Source organism: Palaemon carinicauda, chromosome 12 (genome assembly GCF_036898095.1).
Source record: "Palaemon carinicauda isolate YSFRI2023 chromosome 12, ASM3689809v2, whole genome shotgun sequence".
Classification (NCBI taxonomy): Eukaryota; Metazoa; Arthropoda; class Malacostraca; order Decapoda; family Palaemonidae; genus Palaemon; species Palaemon carinicauda.
Genome location: NC_090736.1, coordinates 147752978 through 147771142, shown reverse-complemented (window position 1 = coordinate 147771142; position 18165 = coordinate 147752978). Strand labels below are relative to the sequence as shown.

General features: G+C 40.5%; 1 protein-coding gene across 1 annotated transcript in view; it reads left to right on the top strand.

The window, feature by feature from the left end:
- LOC137650684 (KICSTOR subunit 2-like) overlaps positions 1 to 18165 on the top strand; it is a 215069-nt gene that overhangs the window by 128207 nt on the left and 68697 nt on the right. Inside the window, exons 3-6 of the mRNA XM_068383849.1 lie at positions 1274 to 1414; positions 3850 to 4052; positions 13808 to 13945; positions 14711 to 14849. Coding sequence (XP_068239950.1) covers positions 1274 to 1414; positions 3850 to 4052; positions 13808 to 13945; positions 14711 to 14849 — 621 coding nt within the window. The remainder of the gene's footprint in view (positions 1 to 1273; positions 1415 to 3849; positions 4053 to 13807; positions 13946 to 14710; positions 14850 to 18165) is intronic.

The following is an 18165-nucleotide window of genomic DNA, read 5'->3' as shown; positions in this document are numbered from 1 at the left end:
CCAACATGGTGGGTAACGAGCTAGAAAGAGTTCTTTGCCCTGTCAGAGCTCTGAAATATTATCTTAATAGGTCAAAACCTATACGAGGACAGTCAGAAGCCTTATGGTGTGCAATCAAGAAACCTTCGATGCCCATGTCCAAAAACGGAGTTTCGTATTATATAAGGCTTCTGATTAGAGAAGCCCATTCTCACATGAAGGATGAAGACCTTGCTTTGCTGAAGGTAAGGACCCACGAAGTGAGAGCCGTAGCCACTTCGATGGCCTTTAATAAGAACCGTTCTCTGCAGAGCATTATGGATGCAACCTATTGGAGGAGCAAGTCAGTGTTTGCATCATTTTATCTTAAAGATGTCCAGTCTCTTTACGAGAACTGCTACACCCTGGGACCATTCGTAGCAGCGAGTGCAGTAGTAGGTGAGGGCTCAGCCACTACATTCCCTTAATCCCATAACCTTTTTTAACCTTTCTCTTGAATGCTTTTATTGTTGTTTTTTGGGTTGTTACGGTAGGCTAAGAAGCCTTCCGCATCCTTTTTTGATTTGGCGGGTGGTCAATTCATTCTTGAGAAGCGCCTGGGTTAGAGGTTGTGTAGAGGTCCTTTAGTATGGGTTGCAGCCCTATATACTTTAGCACCTTAGAGTTGATTCAGCCTCCTAAGAGGAACGCTGCGCTCAGTAAGGAAGACGAACTTAATAAAGGCAGAGTAACGGTTCAAGTTGACTTCCTTACCAGGTACTTATTATTTCATTGTTATTCTGAAATAACTGATTATATGAAATACGGGATACTTAGCTATCCTTTAGTCATGTACACTGGTTTTCACCCACCCCCCTGGGTGTGAATCAGCTACATGATTATCGGGTAAGTTTAATATTGAAAAATGTTATTTTCATTAGTAAAATAAATTTTTGAATATACTTACCCGATAATCATGATTTAATTGACCCACCCTTCCTCCCCATAGAGAACCAGTGGACCGAGGAAAAAGTGAGGTGGTGTCAACAAGAAGTACTGCAGTACCTGGCCACAGGTGGCGCTGGTGAGTACACCCCCTTCTAGTATAGTGATAGCTGGCGTATCCCTCCCGTAGAATTCTGTCGGGCAACGGAGTTGACAGCTACATGATTATCGGGTAAGTATATTCAAAAATTTATTTTACTAATGAAAATAACATTTTGTATACATTGAGAATTGTTGGCCCACTTTGTAAATTATTTTCTAGCTGGTATCATATAATCAATAAACTCCTTTAACATTTTTTATTTTACAGGAAAAAGAACGGGATGCCAGTCGTAGCAGTGGCTCCCAAATGTGGCAAGCTCTTTTAGGCTGCATGGTCCAATTTGTACAAGCTGAAAAGCTGTATATGAATATGTCTTTCCTTGTTACTAAAGGATTTCTTAGGAAAGAGGTAAGAAATTCTGTGTTTTTTTTATTATTAGTATTATTACTATTATTATTATTATTATTATTATTATTATTATTACTACTATCAACCTACATCCCCAGTTGGAAAAGCAAAGTGCTACAAGCTTAAGGACACCAACAGGGAAAGCACCCCATTTAAAATGAAGAATAAACTATTAAAGAAAAAAAGAATGGAATGTAAGGTAAATACAGTAATACTTTTAAATAGATAAAGTGACTTGTAAACTATAAAACGAGACTGATGTTGATGTACTGTACTCAGGAGTTGTTCTTGCTCCCTTTCTTCTATCACTGTCCAGCCTTTTAACAGTGCGATTGCTGGGATTTTGCATAGTTACACCTAAGCTGTGAATGACTTCTAAGTCATCAGTAATGGGTTATATTACCTAAATCCATAAATCAACGAGGATAGATGTGAGAGAGGCAAGAGAGCGTGCTAGAAATAGGAATGAATGGCGAGCAATTGTGACGCAGTTCCGGTAGGCCCTGCTGCTTCCTCCAGTGCCTTAGATGACCGCGGAGGTAGCAGCAGTAGGGGATTCAGCATTATGAAGCTTCATCTGTGGTGGATAATGGGGGAGGGTGGGCTGTGGCACCCTAGCAGTACCAGCTGAACTCGGTTGAGTCCCTTGTCAGGCTGGGAGGAACGTAGAGAGTAGAGGTCCCCTTTTTGTTTTTGTTTCATTTGTTGATGTCGGCTACCCCCCAAAATTGGGGGAAGTGCCTTGGTATATGGATGGATAAATCAAGACTAAGCATTTGCACCAAGTTCAATCTTATGAACTTATACGGATTCAGCTATTTGATGCGGAGGATCACTCTACATTTTGGCTCTAGCCACACTGAAAATTCTAGAATATTGTGTAGTATTGAGCCTTATAAAAAAAGGTGAGACTTTGAATTATGTGCAAACCCGAAAGTGAAAATCTGAATGACAAGGATGGTGTTAATTCTCTAAAATATTAACTAGCATTCACAAAGAGCTAATCTAATGATGCTGCCATAGATTAATATAGTATTTAGATCCAAGGATAAGATTTTCACCATAGAATTCATAGAAAACTAAATGCACTTAATTTTTTGGTTAAAGATAATCCTTTGTGGTGTGAAAAAAAAGATTATTTAAATGAATCTTATCTGGTAGTCATTATGCCTTAACCATTGAAAACATAGCTTCTCGATCTTTAAAAGAAAATAAAAGTCCCCCATCTCCCCCTCCTCTGTGATGCTCATTCAACCCGATAGGTGGTGCCACTGGGTGATCACACAGCCAGCTATGACATCCCAAGAACTTCACATGATTGTTGTCAGGCAAACTTTATAGACTGTCCTCTTATTCCCCAACTTAATTTAAGATGGAAATGTGTGATCTGGTTGTAGAATTAAAAGGTACTGTATGTCTATCTTGTTATAAGATTACTATATGTATAAATATGGAGGTGCCAAAGTGTTTCAAAAAACATAAGGCAGAAAAAACATTGAGGTACTACAAGTTAGCAATAGAACCAAGTGAATTGGTAACCAACTGGAACATCAGTGGAATTGTTGAGTGTTGTTGGTTACTAGTATTGGTCACAACTGCTTAGGCAATTTGACGTTTAGATTTTTGAGTAAGAGATTACATCAGTTCCCTAATTTTCTATAAACCTAATAGTTAGGCGAGATTCATGGTGATATTTTTTTAATCTTTTATTGAATTGATGAGCTTCTACATGAAGTGATTTTATGGGGTGGTATATTGTACACTATTTTCTCCTGTTAGATGTACAACTGGGTGTTAGATAAGTTTGATGCCCTTGTAAGGTAGATAGTTTGTCTGGGTCTTAGTACTAGATTCCTTTTAAGCCAGTACTGACCAATGCTATAACAGCTTCTACATCCCTTAATTAGCTGTTAAGAGGTTGTTGGAGTCACCTTCCTTGCTCCTGTATGGGACCAGGTAGGATGACGTATCCAGGGAAGAAAAAACCTTTCTATTTGGTTCTAGGGGATGCCTCCCACCTAAGGATGAGTCTATCTATTTTAAAGGATGGAATATTTGTATATGTCTAGGAACAGATAAAGGATTTTAGAAGTAATTTTTATTCACCTAGCTATATAAATCTCAGTCCATTCTATTGAATTTCCCATCTCAACCACCCAACGCAGTCCAATGCCTAAGGGCAAAAGAGGCTATTATCTGACGGGTGGTTGAGCGAGGCTTCCTCTCAGCACCAGCTGTCAAATAATTTACAGTACATTTTAATGATTCAATGGCCATTCCAGCCACTGAAGATACACTATAATCCTATTTTAAAAGACCCAGGTTTGTATGGCTAGGAAAAATAAATATTTTTAAAACTTGCAATTTTTTTTTCTTTAGTATTGGAAAGGGCTTGTTTATTCAGTTTCTGTATAATATTTCACTTTAAATTTCAGATATCGGTACGGGCAGCTTATGAAAGCCTAATTGCGGAGCTAGAAGAATTAAGTCTTGCCAAGAAATTTTTCCTGAAGGATAGTGAGGCCAGTGCTGACGATGGACTGACAGATCATGTTTATTCAGGACTTCATGATCTATTACGTCATTTGTGTGGCCAGTTGCTTGTTTTTACAAGAGTGCGGCTTAAAATGATATTGTTGTATCCTTTCTATACTTTGTACTAAGTAGCCATAATCCTGACTTCCATAAGAAAACTAGTTCCTGTTAAAATTTAGTCAAATTTTATGTTTTTATAATTATGTAGATATATAACAGATACTTATATGGTTATGATTGTAGAGCTGAGACAGGTTGTTTCAAGTTAAGTTCCTTACAGGTATTCTTCATGTCATTAATTGTGCTCATCCAAAAAAAAAACACGTATTCTTAATTTCATTAATTGTGCTCATCCAAAAAAAAAGCCAAAAAAAAAGCTCTTAATGTACTGAGCAAGCTTTCACAGAATAGAATGCCTGCCATATGCAAACAGAAAAACAGGCAAGATAATAAATGGCTAGTAAAATAACAGGGAATATAACAAGAGATAAAATGATTTGGCCATTTGGTAACCTATTGCAATTTTATGATTTGGCCATTTAGTAACCTATTGCAATTTTGTATTACTGTAATACAAAGGTTGTTCTACAAATAATTAAGTGCAGCAAGAAAGGTACAAGAGGAAGGACAAGGTTTGGGTGGATGGATGGAGTGAAGAAAGCTCTGGGTGATAGGAGGATAGATGTGAGAGAGGCAAGAGAGCGTGCTAGAAATAGGAATGAATGGCGAGCGATTGTGACGGAGTTCCGGTAGGCCCTGCTGCTTCCTCCGATGCCTTAGATGACCGCGGAGGTAGCAGCAGTAGGGGATTCAGCATTATGAAGCTTCATCTGTAGTGAATAATGTGGGAGGGTGGGCTGTGGCACCCTAGCAGTACCAGCTGAACTCGGTTGAGTCCCTGGTTAGGCTTTAGGAACGTAGGGAGTAGAGGTCCCCTTTTTTGTTTTGTTTCATTTGTTGATGTCGGCTACCCCCCAAAATTGGGGGAAGTGCCTTGGTATATGTATGTATGTAAGAAAGGTCAATTAGCAAATAGATTTCAGAATAAAAGATGCAAATGAAGCAGTGCTATCTTGAAAAGAGTGGAGTCCTTATTTGATTATTTTAAATATTTACTGAATACAGTATGGTCTTATTTTATTGGTTTTGGGACAATTGAAGCATGCAGAAAATGTATTGGTTTGAATAGGTGGGTAACTTTTATATTTATATAAAAATTCTATGGCTATGCATTCTGTATTCCATTTGGATTAAGCAAACTGTTAGTCTTATGTTGACTGTACGTAACGTATGTACCTAACTCCTTCTTTGACTTGGTACTATACTTAGTACAGCATATGTTAACATATACTGGTATATATAAAACAATAGCATCATTGGGATATTAGAAGCTGGGCACATTTAATGGTGGTATTATAATTATGTTTTATGTACATTATTATTTTTGATTAAATACTGTACTGTAATATCAGAAATGTTAGTACATGTACTATACGGTATACTAATAGCATCAATGGGAAATTAGGAACTGGGCAAAGTAAAAGGATTTTGACGAAGGAAAAATCTATTTCTGGGGAGAGACCTGTGACGCCCGGTGAAAAGTCCTTCTTTCTACCTTTTCTGATATAAATCTTCCAAATATACCAGAAAAAAATAAAAGCATGGAATGCAGAGGTTACTACCCTCGCGCGAGCACCTCGTGAGTGTCGTGTATACATCAGTGGCGTGTGAAAACCACTATTCACAGGCTGTCTTCCAATTAGATAACTCCTTCATCAAAGGGAAGGGCCGTAACAAAGACCCCAGAAACCACACTTTTACCACGCCACTGCCACCCACACGAACACCCTCTAGAGTCTAGATCATCCTATTAAGATTACGTTTTTAGGTGCATTATTATTTTCAATTAGATAGTCTAAAAAATAATTAGTACCCTACAGTATTAAGTTATTCTAAGCTAGTTAGCACTACTACATATCACAATGAACTGGGCTCGCTATCATTCAAAACAAGATTCAACCGAAATATTACCCAAGTTTTAGAAAAAATAATATTTTCAATATTTAACTTAGCCGGTGATTATATAAGCTGCAACTCTGTTGCTCGACAGAAAACTCTACGTTAAAAATCCGCCAGCGATCGCTATGCAGGTAGGGGGTGTACTTCAACAGCGCCATCTGTCGTGCAGGTACTCAGTACTCAATGTAAACAAAGAACTCAATTTTCTCTCTGTTGGGCTACCGGCAAGACCTACTAATTCGCTGTTGCTAACTGGATTTGTTTTCACAACTATTTGGTGAAGTACACTATTCTAGTTTTGAGCTTTCGCTATGCAGGTGTTTTATCTTCATCTCAAAACTTGAACTCGTTTTGGATAGATTTAATTATGGTGACAAAGAGAGTATGGACTTTCTTTCACTTTTAAATGGCCGACCCTTCCCTTAGACGGAAGTGTGTTTAGGTTTTTAGTAATTATCTTATCACGTTATAGATCTATATATTTTATATCTCTCCGCCTTTATTAGGCCTCTTCGATTAACTTTCCATTTATTATAAACATATAAAAATAAATTTTAATGTTTTGTTTATATGCGACCTTTCCTGATAGTAGGCGGTCCTAACTTGGAACCGAAGTTAATCAACGTTGAGCCCTTTATATCGTAATTAGCTTTTAAAGAATTTAAAACTTTTTAAATGTAATATTTTATGAAAGAATTTCTTTGATAGTCTTCGTACTGTTTTCAAAGATGAACTAACGTTTAGTTTTTTATGCTACGCAGTTGTTGACGTTCAGGACGTTCAACATGCGCTCTATCGTTACGATAGAGAGAGAGTGTATCACGGTTTCACTTTGCAGTAAGAGTAAATCGATTCTGACGTTTTGTTCATTATTTCTTAGCTTTAATGTTTTAAATTCTAATTTAAAGGAACTTTTTATTTGAAAAACCTTTCAGTTTTTTCCTTTAGTCAAATAACATGTTTTTTTGACGAGATATAATTGGGCTCTTCTCTTAGGTGCGAAATCAAGAGAGAAAGAGAGAGAGAGATAGAGACGGAGGGAGAGAGAGGAGAGAAAACGTTCCGTTCAAGCGGGTAACGTTGTTCTCGTGTTACTCTCATCCCTAGTCTCTGTACGGGGAGGAAGGATAAAACGTTTTTAGGTTTTTATTCTCGTCCCCAGGCTATGTGCGGTGAGAGATTGAAAACGTAGTTATATGAACTAGTGTTTAGTCTCTTTCCCAGCCACTGATTTTTCTTTTTATCTTAAAATATGTTTTCTGTTTTTTGCTGGTATTATGAGCTTGCATTATACGACTAATTTAGCAATTACTACCTTTTAATGAAGGGTAGAATTGCGTGTTTCAGGTAGAAATAAGTGCAAAACAGAAAATCGAAGTGATAAAGTGATATGCGCAAAGTGTTACAGTGTTGCGTCCGAGGCGCAAAGTGTTACAGTGTTGCGTCCGAGGGTTCGTCTGTTCGTGCCTGTCGTTCACCTAGTCCGGGACCTCTTGCAAGCTCCCAAGCCCAGGGGAGAAGTAATGTCGAACGACTTATGGGTTCGAGAGGCCTTGACCAACGAACAGACGTTTTCCCTCTATGGTATCGGGTGTTTCTTACCAAGATCTCCCCTACCATAAGACGAGAGAGACGTTGTTTCTCCTCGCCATCCGTAGGCTTTTCGCATAAGAAACCTGTCACAAGGTTTCGAAGCCCTTAAGCGAAAGTCAGTCCTTTCAGGACAGGTCCAGCGTCCTGGTTACAGCCATTAGGACAGCTCTGACCCTATGCAGTCTTCGGATAACTGCTCGCCGCCTAACAAAAGCGTAACACAGACTCCGAAAGTCTTTTTTTGTAGGCAAAGTGTTGCGGTCACAGACGTTACCCTCGTCTATTACCACAACCATTTCCGTTGATCCTTAAGGGGTTGTATGGCAAAACATGCAGTATATGCTTGCCTCCCTTATGGAAGACTATTCTGCCGATTAGTCCATGGAGTCTAGCCGTTTATCTCATCGATATCCTGGCTTTCAGCCAACCTAACGTTCCTTTGTGCTTACTGTTGACGTTGGCGTAACTTAGTCACGTCAGTCAGGTTGTTTAGAACCACACTCGATGCGGTCTCGTGTGGTTTTTCAGCCGCATTTGGACGTTAGGCCACTGGCTGATGCTCCTGTTGACGTTCTAGACGTTCACTAACAATCGGAGTTGACTTGTTTTGACGCTGTGCGTCAACCTCCGCATTCTAGAGTTGTTTTGACTGCTCAGTCTAGGCAGTCAAAGCAGTCTCGAGTGGACGCTGTACGTCCTCACGCACCTGTTGTGGTTGACAGTTCAGTTGTTGACAGTTCACAGACTGTCAAGCAGTTACATGACGTTGCGTTCTGGTCCGCTACTAATGCACCAGTGAGAGACTCAGCTTTTATTGGACAAGGTTCCTGTAGATGAGGAAGTTGCTGTTCTCCCTCCTACTGATATTCCCTTGAGGACTCTGTCAGATGGAGAGGAGCCTTAAGCTGCTTAGCCTCCTATGGACTTTAATTAAATCATGATGATTTTTTTTAAGGATCTTCGTCCGGATCTTGTAACTGCTGCTCCTCGTTCGCCTAAACGTCAGAGCTTACACTAGGCCTAGCTACAGTACTTCGAAGCCGTTGTTTTTAAGCTAGTGCTCTCTCGCTCTCCTAGAGAGCGTTACGTTGGCTAGGCGACTGGTTTTTCACCAGGAGGAGTTTGGGGGATACAGCCTTTGCTTTCCCTTCTTTTAAACTGGTTTATAGAGCGAGAGTCTGTTATGACACGAGAGAAGTTCTCGGCTTGGGAGTTCATGCCTCTGCCCAGATAGACTTCTCAATTCTGGTAGACTCTCCCTGGCGCCTAGCCAGGAGACGCTCCAAGTTGTTTACAGGTCAACTTCTCAGCTGTTGTCGGGCCTTTGAAGTTTTGCTGTACTATTATGTCACGCATAACAAGGCTTTCAGGGATGGTAAACGGTTCCGCCTCAGTCGCTAACCCCGTCTGTTGCCACACCTGCTCCCGTAGACCCTAAATGGACTTTGCTGCAAGACATGCAGTCCAAGCTTGCGTCCTTGATAGAGGACTTAAATGCGGAGAAGAACCTTCTGGCCAACAACCTTCCAACCGGTCGGTTGTGCGCCCTGTTGATGCTGAGGTAACCTACTCGCGTCTGCCAGTTGAGGTGGTTCCTCCACCGATGCAACCCAGTGTGGGTTGCCAGCCCCACGTTGACGTTAAGCGACGCTCGGAGGTGGTTGTTGACGTTCAGGACGTTCAACAACCAGCAGAGGTGACTTGTTGTGACGCAGTGCGTCAACCTCAGCAACCCGGTAGGGTGTTGACTGCACAACCCAGACGGTCTAGACAGTTTCGGGTTGATGCTGTGCTTCCTCGCGCACCCATGGTTGTTGACAGTTCACAGACTGTGCAGCAGTTCCATGATATTGCGTCAGGCTCCGTCACGCATCCACCAGTGCGACCGGATTCAGCGAGTCAGACGTTGCCCACTCCGTTGCCGTTTCCTCATCAGTTTCGGATGAGGAACCATCTGATGAGGACGTTGCTGAACAAGACGATCAGCCCCCAGCCCTGCTATCCATCCAAAAGATGCTGAAGAAGGAACGCTGCTCAGTCAGGTTGTGGATGAGTCTGGTAAGGACGCTGTCATCCGTGGATCAATTTGTGTCACTAGGAAGACTACACCTCCGTCCTCTTCAATACCATCTAGCTTTTCACTGGAAAAAGGACAAGACGCTAGAAGCGGTCTCGATCCCGGTTTCCGAAAAGATAAAGTCTTGTCTGACTTGGTGAAAGGACTATATCAACCTAAGAGAGGGTCTTCCCCTGACTGTTCAGACTCCCAACCACGTTCTCTTCTCGGACGCATTGGACGTAGGCTGGGGTGCGACATTAGACGGTCGGGAATGCTCGGGAATATGGAACTCGAGTCAAAGGACAATGCATTTCAACTGCAAGGAGCTACTGGCAGTACGTCTGGCCTGGAAAAGCTTCAGGTCTCTCCTTCAAGGCAAAGTGGTGGAGGTGAACTCGGACAACACCACGGCTTTGGCGTACATCTCCAAGCAAGGAGGGACCTACTCTCTGACGTTGTACGAGATCGCAAGGGACCTCCTCACCTGGTCAAAAGGTCTAGACATATCACTAGTAACGAGGTTCATCCAAGGCAACTTGAATGTCATGGCAGATTGTCTCAGTCGGAAGGGACAAATAATTCCAACAGAATGGACCCTCCACAAGGATGTATGCAAGAGAATTTGGGCCACCTGGGGCCAGCCAACCATAGATCTCTTCGCAACCTCGATGACCAAGAGGCTCCCAATATTTTGCTCACCAATCCCGGACCCAGCAGCAGTTCATATAGATGCCTTTCTCCTAGATTGGTCACATCTAGATCTATATGCATTCCCTCCGTTCAAGATTGTCAACAAGGTACTGCAGAAGTTCGCCTCTCACGAAGGGACAAGGTTGACGCTAGTTGCTTCCCTCTGGCCCGCGAGAGAATGGTTCACCGAGGTACTTCGATGGCTAGTAGACGTTCCCAGAACACTTCCCCTAAGGGTGGACCTTCTACGTCAGCCACACGTAAAGAAGGTACACCAAGGCCTCCACGCTCTTCGTCTGACTGCCTTCAGACTATCGAAAGACTCTCGAGAGCTAGAGGCTTTTCGAAGGAGGCAGCCAGAGCGATTGCTAGAGCAAGGAGAACATCCACCCTTAGAGTCTACCAATCGAAGTGGGAAATCTTCCGAAACTGGTGCAAGTCAGTATCCGTATCCTCGACCAGTACCTCTGTAACTCAAATAGCTGACTTCCTCTTATATCTGAGGAAAGAACGATCTCTTTCAGCTCCCACTATCAAGGGTTACAGAAGCATGTTGGCATCAGTCTTCCGTCACAGAGGCTTAGATCTTTCCAACAATAAAGATCTACAGGACCTCCTTAAGTCTTTTGAGACCACGAAGGAGCGTCGTTTGGTTACACCTGGTTGGAATTTAGACGTGGTACTAAGATTCCTTATGTCAGACAGGTTCGAACCGCTACAATCAGCCTCCCTGAAAGATCTCACCTTAAAGACTCTTTTCCTGGTATGCTTAGCCACAGCTAAAAGAGTCAGTGAGATTCATGCCTTCAGCAAGAACATCGGATTCTCATCCGAAACGGCTACATGTTCTACAACTTGGTTTTCTAGCCAAAAACGAGCTGCCTTCTCGGCCTTGGCCAATATCGTTCGATATTCCAAACTTATCGTATGGTTGGAAATGAACTAGAAAGAGTCTTATGCCCTGTAAGAGCTCTTAAGTTCTATTTAAAACGAACTAAACCTTTACGAGGCCCGTCTGAAGCTTTATGGTGTTCAGTTAAGAAACCATCTTTGCCTATGTCAAAGAATGCTTTACCCTATTTTATCAGACTGTTAATACGAGAAGCTCATTCCCATCTGAATGAGGAAGACCAAGCTTTGCTGAAGGTAAGGACACACGAAGTTAGAGCTGTCGCAACTTCCGTGGCCTTTAAACAAAATAGATCTCTGCAAAGTATAATCGACGCAACCTATTGGAAAAGCAAGTCAGTGTTCGCGTCTTTTTATCTTAAGAATGTCCAGTCTCTTTACGAGAACTGCTACACTCTGGGACCATTCGTAGCAACGAGTGCAGTAGTGGGTGAGGGCTCAACCACTACAATTCCCTAATTCCATAACCTTTTTAATCTTTCTCTTGAAATGTTTTATTATTGTTTTTGGGTTGTCCGGAAGGCTAAGAAGCCTTTCGCATCCTACTTGATTTGGCGGGTGGTCAAAGTCATTTCTTGAGAAGCGCCTAGATTAGAGGTTTTGATGAGGTCCTGTTGTATGGGTTGCAACCCTTGATACTTCAGCTCCTAGGGGTCGCTCAGCATCCTAAGAGGATCGCGAGGCTCCGTAAGGAAGACGTACTTAAAAAGGCAGAGTAATTGTTCAAGTCGACTTCCTTACCAGGTACTTATTTATTTTAAGTTTGTTATTTTGATAACTGCTAAAATGAAATAAAAAATCCTTAGCTCATAATAATGTAAACATTTATTGCTAGTCTCTACCCACCCCCCTGGGTGTGAATCAGCTTATATAATCACCGGCTAAGTTAAATATTGAAAAATGTTATTTTTATAATGAAATAAATTTTTGAATATACTTACCCGGTGATTATATATTAAAGGACCCTCCCTTCCTCCCCAATAGAGACGCAGTGGACCGAGGAGAAAATTGAGTTCTTTGTTTACATTGAGTACTGAGTACCTGCACGACAGATGGTGCTGTTGAAGTACACCCCCTACCTGCATAGCGATCGCTGGCGGATTTTTAACGTAGAGTTTTCTGTCGAGCAACAGAGTTGCAGCTTATATAATCACCGGGTAAGTATATTCAAAAATTTATTTTATTATAAAAATAACATATTTTTAGAAAATTCTCTTTCTATATTACCAAAACCATAAAATATTCAGGCCATAATTATAGCTAAGAAGTGCTTGACCATGAAAGCCTAAGAACCTCCTATACTTGATCTCTTGACATTGTTGAACACCAATGTTTAAGGTTTCGAGTTATATACACAACTGTGTGTTGGAAAATAGCTAAGGATACTAAAAGAGAAAATTTATTTAGTCTTTTCTAGATTCCCCTGAACTAAAAGCAAAACAAAATATTGTACAGTGGTATCTCGTTTTATGAATTTACTCATTCTGGGAGTGGGTTCGCAAACTAAAATGCTTATACAGTATCCCAGACAATTTTTCCCATAAGAAATAAGAGGAAATTCACTTGAGTTCCACATGTCCATGATACACATATAGTACATTACTGTCTCTTATTTTTAAACATTTGTAATGGTAATTTATTGAACAATTTATAACCCCTAATATCAGAAATTAATACGAATTGCTGAGTTATGATTTAGAATAAAAAATAGAAAAAAATACTGTAAAACAACAATTTCCAGTAAATGATATGGAGAGTAGATGAAAAAGTTACATCAACACACTCTCCTGGCATCATGTAAAGCTGTAAAGGGCATCCATGTTATTTCTCTGCTCACATGATGTACCACCTATGTGCTTTTGACGCTGTGGTTATGGATAACTGGACTGATTCTACTCTATTCATGGAGCTTCCTTGTTTAGCGCAATGGGAAGAAATGATCACATTGTGGAACAGCCACTGCAGAGGCCATAATCCCAATTGCCAGTGCTTCCATCCGATTGGCTGCCACTGTGCAGTAGTGCCTTGTTTTAAGAATTCAATTTGTTCCAGCAGAGAGCTGGAGAGAAACCTGAATTGAGGGTTATGTTACAGTACTTTAGATGATTATTTGTAAAATAGAAAATCTATGATTTCCAAAATCTTTTTACGAAACTTCTAGTAAGAATTTACTAATGTGATAAGAAAAATACGATCTGAAGTATCATGCAATAGTTGACATTAACCACAAAGAGGAAACGGGAAGTTATTGTTTTTTTGGGTAATGTCAGGTGTTGAATCTGCTTTGATAGAGAAAACAATATGAACATCAGGGGAGGTACGTCAGCTCTTGAATAAGAATTGTCTTTTTATGCATGAAATAACATTTCATGTAAAGAAATTAAATTTCTTTATTCAAGAACAAATAAGCATTTTTCCATTCCACGTGCCATTTGTTTGCAAAGCTTGACATTTTTGTTTTCATCCCCTCCAGTGTCTTAAATACAAAGTAAGGATTTGGATACATATATGTTCAGTTACTTAAACAATTTACAGATGAGATTAGTTATATTGTCCTGAAATTTTGTGATCCTTAACTCAAGTTACAGCTATGAAAAAATGACAACAATGTCCATGGGTCGCCTTATGAACTTTGAAGAGTTGCTATCAATACTGAATGATATTAGTATTAATCATGCTAGGAGTTTTCACCATCCTCTCCTTTCTGCTGTAAAGACTAACTTCACGTGAGTATCAACAGTTTTGTCCTTCTACCATGCATTATTTTATTTTGAATTTAATTGAGTATTAAAAAGCAATAATATAGCATTTGTTAGTGGTATTCAAGTTATGAGCACAGATTTGAAAATGACGTCACTGATCCCAGTTCTTGACCTTTGGCTTAAATTTTATGATTAAGTCCTAAAAATCTTTTTCTCCTGTGCATGCTGAAAGGCTTGTAGTGGCTTAAATCATTTGGTGTGACCTTAGGAAAGGTCTCCCTTAAACATGTTCCCATTACTTTAAAACAGAGCTCGATATCCATCCACATAATGTAAAACATGGCAGAAAACTCAAATATCCACTTGAGAATGATCTGTTTGCTAAGGCTAAAGCAGCACAGTTATGATATTAGGTAATAATTGTAGGCTTTTATTTTCAAGACGCACATTGTGATATAGTACTTGATATCACAAGTTACTTCAAAATATATTTGACATGAGAACATTTGGCACAGTACTTCAGGTATGAGGAAAGGAAATTGTTATTTGATTTTGAGGAAGCCTCTATAATGTCTTCCAGATTTTTTTGAGAAAGCATTTCTAGTCTTATTTTTTTTTTTTTTTTTTGTAAGGTTTAAAATTATCTTGCACCAATTAGATAATTAAAAAAAAAAAAAGAAACTTAACTGCTGTACAGAAAGATTTGAAAAAAAAATATATAGTTCTTAAATGTTTTAAAGAAACAGTCTTACCAGGATGTTTTCAGATGTATTGTTTTGTAATTTGCAGTTATGAATGTGATATCCAAATACATCTTCTGAGAAGTCAGTTAGACATGCAGTCATGGAGATTTCTACCATCTTTGATATCGCTGCATGATGCCAATTCTAAGCTCAACAACTGGCACTCTTTTGTACAGACAAAGGAGGTAATGTATGTACAGTATAGCACATAAGTGGTATATCAGGCATCATGAGTTTCATACTTCAAATGATTCAATTATTAGTATTTTATTATATTGCAATATTTTCTTGCAAAATGCTAATTAGCTCACAATAATATTTCTATTATTTAAGTGGTATTTTATTTGCCATAACTGTAGAGATAGTCAAGAGAAGACTTAAGAAATTGTCTCCATACAAACTACAAATGCAATTCCTGAAATAAAGGCTTGACTCTGGGTTAGGAAGACAAACAGATGAATTCACGAGTAAAACTAGAGAGGTACAGTACTCAGTAGAAAGCATACCTTTACCATGCCAAGCAGTCTTATTTTGTTCTTAACTTCACTGCGTACTTGTACTTCAATGTATTTTCTTCAAAATCTAATGGATTTGTCTTTGGGTCATACCCCACATGTCCTCCAAGTTTCATTGAAATTGGTTCTGTAGTTTTTGTGTGATGTTCACAAACACAAAATAAACTAAAACATTTGTCATTTACTTAACATTTAGATTATTTTCAAAATACTACTACATACTTATACTTTGATGTACTTATCCAGAATGTTCCAGATTCATCCTAGGGTCATACCCAACATGACCAGCAAGTTTGGTCAATATTGGTACTGTAGTTTTTGTGAATCGTTGCTCAAATAAACAGACAAACGATGACTGGGATAAATACATACCCTTCATGAAATCTTTGATTTTAGTGAAGGCAATAAGCAAAGCAGTAGTTTGAGGCGATGGAATGAACTAGATTAAGAGGTACTATTTAGAGTAGTACAGAACAGTCCATCCAGTTGTGTAAGATACAAGAGAACAAGAGAGTATTCATCAGATAACATCCTTGTAATGACTTAGATCATCATTCTGTTCTTTAGCATCTTGTTTAAGGTCTGAAAGGTGTAAATTTCTTCTGTACTTTCTGGTCTAGTTGTAGCTGCATATTTGACAACAAAGAAAGATTCTTGGAGGAGTTGACCCTCAAAACTACAATATTTATGGTTATGTTTTCTTTCCAATCGTTATCCCTCAAGGGGTATGTTGCCTGATGCTACTAGCATCAGACATGGTTTTTAATTTGATAGAGAGTTTTATGATTGCCAGCCCTTGCATTCATCAACTACAGTTATTGATATTGGGCCTAGCCTTTTACTAAATAGCCTAACTGCAAGGCAGCAGTTTCCACATGTATTGGTAGTGGGCCCAGCCTTTAGCTAAAAGGTAAGATGGCAAGACAGCAGCTGTCCTTTTAGTTCAACCATAAGAAAGTGAAAGTTTCTGGATTCTTGTCACTAAGTTACATTGCAAAGGATTCCTTTCCTGTATGACTGGCAAAACTGATGAAATCTATCCTTTCTGCATTGTCAGGTTTTATTGCAAGAATTGAGGATAGCACAGTATTGACGTCTCCATTAAGATTTTTATTCTTTATTCCTGGAGTGAAGAAAGCTCTGGGTGATAGGAGGATAGATGTGAGAGAGGCAAGAGAGCGTCTTAGAAATAGGAATGAATGGCGAGCGATTGTGACAGAGTTCCGGTAGGCCCTGCTGCTTCCTCCGGTGCCTTGGATGACCGCGGAGGTAGCAGCAGTAGGGGATTCAGCGTTATGAAGCTTCTCCTGTGGTGGATAATGGGGGAGGGTGGGCTGTGGCACCCTAGCAGTACCAGCCGAACTCGGTTGAGTCCCTTGTCAGGCCGGGAGGAACGTAGAGAGGAGAGGTCCCCTATTTTGTTTCATTTGTTTGATGTCGGCTACCCCCCAAAATTGGGGGAAGTGCCTTGGTATATGTATGTATTCCTGGAAGTACCGTACAGTGTTGAAATTGCTCTTCAAAATTAATTTTTAAATATTAAACTTAGCCGGTGAATATATAATAGCTGACGTCTCGGACGGCTCGACAGAAACCAAAAACTCGCGAGCGATCGCCATGAAGGTTGCGGGTGTGACCACCAGCGCCGACTATCGGCCAGATACCGCATATATTTGTAAACATCTCCAGTTCTTCTCTGTCGGTCTTATCGACAAGTTGATTCCGCTCGCTGATGACCTTGAGTTTTCGTCCTTTTTGGTGAAGTACTTTATTTTGGTTGTTTTTGAGCTTTCGCTGTGACGGGTGTTTTTTCTTCAATTAAAACTCTTGAAACCCTTTTTTGGCTAGTGTTTATTGTTGATGACTTTGGTTTTGTTTTGGATTTTCTCTTGATTGTTCAATATGGCTGACCCTTCTCCTATCCCTGGACCTAAATTTCGCAAGTGTAATGCGAGGGATTGTAACAAACGTCTTCCCAAGGCCTCTCTCGACCCACATACCGTTTGTTCTAATTGCCGGGGTAAATCCTGCCAATTAGGAGATCGGTGTGATGAGTGCGTGGTCTTGTCGGAATTCGACTGGCTTGAATATGATAAATATACTCGTAAGCTGGAGAGAGATAGGGTGAGGAGAAGCTCCTCTAGGTCGTTGGAATTTTCCTCCTCCCATGCCCCTGAACCTAATCCTTCCCCTGTAGTATTTGTTCCTGAACCCCCTACTAGCACTCATGAACCGTCCATGCGGGATATGTTTCTTGCGATTCAAGCTTTAGGCGAAAAAGTTGAGTCCTTAGCATCGGACCGTAACCAACTCATGTCAGATGTGAAGTTATTGAAGTGTCAGAGTGGTAAATCAGAAAATCGTAGTGATAAAGTGATAAGTGCGCAAAGTGTATTTAGTGTTGCGACCGAGGGTTCGTCTGTTCGTGCTTGTCGCTCCCCCAGTCCGAGACCTCTTTCAGGCTCCCCTGCACCAGGGAGAAGTAATGTCGTAGGACTTAAGGGGACGAGAGGCTTTAACCAACGTACAGACGTTCCCTCTTTGGTATCGGACGTTTCTCGTCAAGATCGCCCTTACCATAAGACGGGTGAGACTGTGTTCTCCTCGTCATCCGAAGACTTTTCGCAAAAGAAACCTTGGCGCAAGGTTTCTAGACCCGTGAATCCCTTCAGGACAGGTCCAGCGTCCTGGCTGTAGCCATTGGGACAGCTCTGACCCTTTGCAGTCGTCGGAAGACTGTTCGCCTATTAAACGCAAGCGTAACACGGAGTCCGAGGGTCACGTTAAAGGCAATGTTTTGCCAACACAGACGTTACCGTCGTCCCGGCCCATTCCGACTCCCGTTGATCCCAAATGGGTTGTCCTGCGGGACATGCAGACTAAGCTTACCTCCCTTATGGAGGAGTATGACGTAGAACAGGTTCGAGATGATCCTTTGCTTTCGAGTCGCCGTTACGCTGAACGAGACTCTGGCCGTCAGCCGCCC